Consider the following 6,774-nt stretch of genomic DNA (forward strand, 5'->3'; position numbering starts at 1 on the left):
GGTGTGTCTGAGGGACACATCTCACCCGGAGATTTAGGGTGCGTGTGGGCACGGGGCTGCATCCCCCCTCCAAGGGGCGTGCGAGGGTCCCGGGTGGCTAATGGGGAGGCAGAGACTGGTTCTGTCTGTCACCGGTGGGGAAAACTCCCTCATCTGCAGAGTGATTTCGGGTAGGGGACGGCAGCTGCCCCTCCAGACACTGCATCTGCCCTTCAGACACTGAGCAGTGGCTCAGCTGTGCCCTTTCACACTCCTAGGACTTTGCAAGCCTTGCTTTATTTGCTAGGCAGGCACCAGCGTCTAAGCTTCCCCTGTGCTAGGAATTGCAGAAATCGATTCCTGCTATTTACTATTGAAAGGGACTGGAGGTCAGATGAGTTTCCAGGCTCATCAGGTTTCCTCCTCCTCTTTCCAAGAAAGACTCTGGCTTTGTGGCACGTTGGCTGAAGAAAAGCAACTGTCCAAGTCTGGGGAGGAAAGGGGCAAAACCAACAATCACACAAAATAAAATGTATGTAAGTAGACATACAGGTAGACTAAGTGCATGTGATCAGGCCAGTCCAACTGTGCCAGTGTCTTTCCGGTGCCACATATGGACGTGGGGGGTAGGTTGAGGTTTAATTCTTCTTGTGAACACAAGAATAGAGTCTGGGATGCAGAATACGAGGGTTTCCTGGTAATGTACCTGTGGCAGCAGCTGCTTGGCAAACTTAATCTCATTTTGAAGTCTGATTAAATTGAGGGGAAAGGAGCTTTCACAGTCTGTCTCTTCTCAGAACAGAGCCTGAGCAATGGAGCTTAAATCAAATTCAACAGCAGCTTTGTATGCCCAAAGACTACATGGCCAAGCAGTTTGATTTGAGAGGGCTGCGTCCTGCTGGCTGGGCAGCCCCTGGTGAGACGTTCTTGTCTGAAGTCCCTCCCAGAGGAGTTGCAAACTTAGTCTTGATTGAGCATAGTCATGTTTTTGAAATGTTTTTGAGTTGGAAGAAAACTCCAGCAACTGATTCTGTCAGAAATGAGTGTGAATGTGCTTAGTACCTGCACTGCTGCTCCTGCAGCTTGTGACAGCAGACGGGGAGGCTGGTGCGAGCATCCTGCTCTGTCACACCCTCACCGGAGGGAGCAGCTCGGAGAGAGGGAGGCCCTTGGGCAGGTTGGCAGCAGGCAAGCAGAACCTGAATGGAGTTGTGAATCAGCAGGGAAGCAGGTTACTCACTGCCTTGTTTCCTTTCAGAAGGGTAAAGACCATGTAAGCACCTCCTGGGGCCAGGTGTGATGAGGTGCCAGCATTCCTCTCACAGAGGAGCTCAGACAACTGTACCACTTTCTAATTCACCTTGGGGAGACAAGCCCCCCGTGAAAGCAGCAGGGAAAGTCTGAGACTTTTGCAATAGGTCCTGTACTGATCCTCACTTCACTTGCCTACACGCTGCACATAGCTAGGGCAAGCTTACAGGATCTAGTTTAGGATTTACTTTCAGACACAAAAATGATAGCTCTCCATATGTCTATAAAGCTGATTTATTGTCCATGTGTCAGTGACATAGGCACGTCTATCAGTGCAAGAGATGCATTTGTATCATTTTCTGTATTGCAGTGAGGGATGTGTGCTTTACAAATAGCACAACCATAAAAATAAGGCCTATCCCAAGTAATATGTCAGAAATAGAAGTTCCTCTCTCCTGGATGATTGTTACTTTTTGCCAGGTTGGTCTCACAGGACACTTGTAGCTCCCATGATGTATTGCAAGATGGAGACCTGCCAGGGATCTGAAGGAACCAAAGTCCTGCAAGCTTTGCCAGTTCTCTCCTTCCTTTGCTGCGTGTGTGTGTGTGCACACTGAGATTTGGGAACAATTCCTTCCAGACTGTTTATGCTGGGCCTTGCCCTGTCTCGTCACTAGTGCAGCTGTGTGACCACAGTCTCCTTTTTCCCAGGCTCCCTGTTCTTAATACACGTATGCTTTGCTGAAGCATCTCGGAGCGGTGGTGTGCATGTGCTGTGTTCAGCATGTCTGCTTCCAAGGGCAATTTGAGGAAGAATGAAATATGGCCTGGGGGAGAACTATGCATTATGAGAATTCCAGGAATGATTTGTTCATCCCTAAATAAAGGTTGTTTCCAATTAGGTTAATGAAGGACATCGTTCTCATGGCCAGAGTCACTCAGTCTGGTACAAGGAGGTATAAATCACCTGTCCCTGTACCATGGACGCTCTTTACCCTCCAAAGAGCACAGAAGAGTAAGGGAGATTATTTTCACTGTGCTGTGAAACATTTAGCATCCAGGGTGCTCTGTGGAGATGAACCCAGCAGCCCCCTTTCATCACCAGCACTATGTCTCCCTGCCCCAAGGGGGGCTGCCAGTGTCCAGCACCTCAACATCCTCCTCTCCTGGGGTTCACTCTCTTCTGCACCAGCTTTGCTCCCAGGGTAAGTGACTCTCAGTCCCATTCCCGGGTGCCACCCTGCAGCCTGGGACATTGTTCCAGCGCTCTGACCCCTTGGCTGGGTCTTGCCCAGCCTGCACCGCTGCAGGGCTCTCATCACCAGAAGCTTAAGCTCCCTTCCTTGCAGTCTATCCGGGGGGTGGTGGGGCACGGCACCGGGACAGTGCTTGTCCCGGGGGGGACCGGCAGTGCCCCAGACAGAGCTAGCCTGCTGGTGTGTGCATTCATCCCAAAGCACAGGCTCGTATCTTAGTGCGTGTGTCCCAAATGTGCCTCTGGGAGCTCGGTCCATTTTTTCATCTGTTTGTGGTTAAGGGGAAGGGAAGAGTCACTTTCTCAAGAAATTCTGAAGAGAAACTTAGAAGCTGATGAATATGTAGCAAAACCTCCTCCCTCCTTCCCTCTCCACATCCACACTGTCACACTGTGGGTCTAATAACTTGGTGGTTTTCTAATAAATTTAACCTTAGCATCAATTAAAATGCTTTGGCACACAAGGAAGGGAGAGATGGGCTCCTAAGGACATTCATCATAGAAAGCACATTGAGATTGGATTTTCGTTAGCTGTGAAATTAAATGCTCTGAAGCAGCTTTTTCACCCTGACAATTATGAATATGCATCAGAGCGATGTTCTCACCCTGCCCTGTCTGCTCCTGCCTGTGCTGGTGAGGAGAAAAGTCTGTTTCCTCAAAATCCTTCTAGAGGATGGCCTGAAAAAGGGAGAAGTTTGGCTCCAACCTTTTTTGCTTCTTGTGATGGAGAAATCTTATCTGATAACTGTTCTGCAGCATCCTTTCAGTGCTGTCTGCTCTGTCAGTTAAAGCCTTAGATGCCCTAGTTGTTTGTCTTGCAGTGGCAAACTTTAGTCTTCCACTAAAGCCCAGATTTGCCATTGCTGCTTTTTCTTCAGGTTTTGTTTAAAACTTTTACCTTAACACATCTATTTTGCTCTTCTTTATGAGTCACGGTGTCATATGGTGAGGATTTGAGGCTAGGGACAAGATTTACACAGAGCAGGTGAAGAAAGGTTGGGAAATGCTTCCATTTTCCCTGCTAGGGTTTTCCAGCACTTGTGTCCAACAAGTTGGGGTTGTCAGTGGAAATCTCAAGGGAGAACCTAAGTCTCCACTGGGAAGTCAGTAAAGGGAGAGATTCAGCTTGGATCCTGGGGGTGAAAGTACTTGGAGTGCTTGCAAGGGGCTCCCATCACAGGGCTAGACGTCAGGTAGGGATCTGTGCTGGGGATGTTGTTATTCATCTCCTCCCCATAAAGCCACATCTGTTCCCCGTTCCAGCTCTCAGCATGGCCCTATGGAGACCAGGCTATGGGGTGGGGGTAAGCAGCCTGTTGGCACTTGTCAGGGTTAAACCATGGCTGGCCCCAGCTGCCCTCCCTTCCCCAGCCCCTGCTCCCTGCCAGGGCACTGGTCTCAGTTCTCTGGCAGCGTGCAGGTGGGGCCCTTGGGGAAGGGGGCAGGAATACTGCATGCATAAACATCCCAGCAAGCAAGCTAACAGCTACTGAAACATAGAATTAAAACATTATTTTCTCCCCCCCTTCTTTTTTTTTTTCCTTCACCTGAACAAAATATTTTTCCATTTATTTGTTATCAGTGAAGGAAGTGAATATACGGAAACACATCTGCTGTTCTGCTCTACTACCCCCTATTAACTTCCTAAGCACTTGGGAACCTCTGGCTCAGCTGCACAAAATAACAGGGAAACTAATTAGACCGATAAAACTCAATGATTGAGTCGGGCACGCTGAGAAAGGGAAGGGCTTTTTACTACTTTTTTTAAAAAAATACATAAGCTTTTCCCTGTCTGTGCTGCTGGCAGCACGGATCACATTCAGTTACAGTTGGAGAAGGAAGGTCCCAGGCAGGAGCAGTGGTGATCAGGGTGACAATTCCTTTCTGTCCCCAGCTGTGGGGTCTCCTGGGCTGGGGTTGATGCACAGCTTGTGGCAAGTGCCCAGTCTGCAGGGGCCCTTCTCAGCACACACAGCAGAGGCAGTTTGGACCAAGTCCCTCTGCTGATGTGGACACAGGGACACGCAGAGGCCCATGAAGGACGGGCCAAGCGTGGAGGAGGCAGGGGACTGCAGAACATGAAGCCTCCAGCTCCGAGCAGCCGGTCCCGTGTCCAAATGCACAATGCCTGCTGCAGTCAGCACACGGCCGAGACTTGCAGAGAAAATTTAGATCCAAAGGCTAATGCTAATCAGTAAAATCCATAATTGAAGAACTGGTAATCAAGGGAGATTACCAGCCTGATGCTGTTGTTGGCCCCTGCCCAGCTGGGAGGTCAGTGCTGCCAGCAGCACTCATGAAGCCACCACCAGCAGTGCTGGGGGCTGGGGGTTGCACGCTGCTGGCTTGGGTGTAGCACCACACCAGGAGCCTCTTGCAGAGCTGTCCTCCCTGGGAACTGGGGAAGCTGAGCACTCCTTTTCATTAGCCAAAATTCACTCTCACTTGGATTTGTGTCTTGCTTTGCAGATGGGAAATGTATCCAACACTTCGGTGTTCATCTCCACCCTATCGGAGGGAGAAGACCTGATTTTTGGCACGCTCTATTTAGTCTTTGGTAAGGAGACAGCCTGCTGCACCTCTCTCTCTGCTGTGGGCAGCCCAAGTGCCTGCCTGCCAGAGGCATTCAGGCCTTTTGCAGTCACTGGTGCTTCCAGAAGTGTTCAGTCATTAGCAGAATAATCAAACTGGCCCTCCCCACATTACTCCAGAGGGTGATCTGGCCAAACCATTCTATGACTGCATTCCCCTCTCGGGGGAACTGCAATCACCAGTCATATTTTTAAATATTTGGAAAGTTGAAGACCAACCTTTGAGGAATGTGCAGTAATTCCTACTGCAGCCACCCGATGTGAGCTCTGATAGGGACTCTGTTAGCATTGTCAGCTTCATGACCGTTGAAGGTGATTTGGACTTCCAGATGGCCCTTGCTTTCAGCAGAAGATGCTGGTGAATGTCCTGTGATTTGGAGTTAGTGGCACCAGAAAGCCAGTGGACAAAACTGAGGGGCTGGGATGTGCTCTGAGGTGGCCTAGCCCTGGTTGGTGTGGGCCAGAAGTGATGGGTAGAGAAATATCTTCCAGTTTTCTGAGCCCTGAGCAAGTTGTCTCCCAAATGCTAGAAGAGTTTCTCATGCCTGTGAGGGTGGGGAACCCAAGGGATGCTCATGCCACTGGGACTGCCAGCAGTCCTGTAGGCACCTATGGCTCCTAGGAGTTAGTAAAGCTCATCAAATGTACTTAGTGCAGATGCAGGACTAGCTCTGTGGGACAAAACACCCTGTGAGGCTGGGAACAAGGGCAGACATCTCGGTACTCTACCCTCCAGTGACTCAAAAGCCTCCAAACCCCTGGATTTAGCCAGATCTTGCGTGAGAATCCTGTTCCTGAGAGGAGCTTTGGTGTTGGCCATTCAGCAGCTTTGGAAGCTGGTTCTTACCATGATATTTAATTTACAGCCTAATCCATTAGGGAAATCTCATCCTACCCAAGCTGCCCCAAGAGCAGCAAAGATTCCCCTCCTGAGGACACTGAAACCTCTTTTCAATGAAAGCACAGTTTAAAAAAGAGAGAGAAAGCCCTTGTTATAAAATTTTAATCACCACTGTTGTTTTAAATACACTAATAGCAAACAAAGAGCCTTCTTTTGTTTAGTCTGGATTTTCCTTGATCTCCATAATGCCTTTCTTCTTGTTTATTTTGTTACCATGATGTTGGACAATACAGACTCACAGGAGTGACACTGCCAGGAAGAATTAAAAAGGCAAAGGCCCCAGCTCCTTGGCCCCACATCAGAAGAGCAATCACACAAAGCTCCCGTTATTTATCTAGCTGGAAGGAAGTGCCCCCCTTGCTCCTTCCAGCTGGAAGAAGTGAGTCTGGCCAGATCCTGCACCCGGAGCCCATTGCAGTCTCATCCCATCACTGCCCTCCTACCAAACGCCTCTGTAGGATCTCGGATCGAATTCAATGTGAAGCAGCTCCAGATGTGCTCACAGAGCTCTGTGGGTCCCGTGGGCTCCCCTGCTCAGCCCACTCTGGAGAAGGAAGCCTGGAGCCCTTTCCATCCTCTGTAGATATCTCCAGTGTTTGCTTCCAAACATCTCAAGATGATTCTGGCTCCTCTCCTGACGCTGTTACAGACAGCACTGTTCCTCTGCCTTCTCCGCAGGCATAGTGTCCCTCTCTGGGAACTCGCTGCTCCTGCTGGTGGCCTATCAGAAGAGGTCCATGCTGAAGCCTGCAGAGTTCTTCATCGTCAACCTGGCCATCAGTGACCTGAGCATGACA

At 49.7% G+C, this 6,774-nt stretch overlaps 1 protein-coding gene across 1 annotated transcript in view; it reads left to right on the top strand.

Moving 5' to 3' along the window:
* Positions 1-4,954: 4,954 nt before the first annotated feature.
* The window catches only part of LOC104520737 (opsin-5-like), a gene marked incomplete at its 5' end in the record, with an annotated part of 6,160 nt that continues 4,340 nt past the window's right edge, over positions 4,955-6,774 (top strand). Inside the window, 2 exons of the mRNA XM_029083632.1 lie at positions 4,955-5,042; positions 6,656-6,774. The exon at positions 6,656-6,774 is cut by the window's right edge and continues 13 nt beyond it. Of these exons, the coding sequence (XP_028939465.1) occupies positions 4,955-5,042; positions 6,656-6,774 (207 nt within the window). The remainder of the gene's footprint in view (positions 5,043-6,655) is intronic.

The sequence above is a fragment of the Antrostomus carolinensis genome, unplaced genomic scaffold, assembly GCF_000700745.2.
Source record: "Antrostomus carolinensis isolate BGI_N321 unplaced genomic scaffold, ASM70074v2 scaffold2292, whole genome shotgun sequence".
NCBI lineage: Eukaryota > Metazoa > Chordata > Aves > Caprimulgiformes > Caprimulgidae > Antrostomus > Antrostomus carolinensis.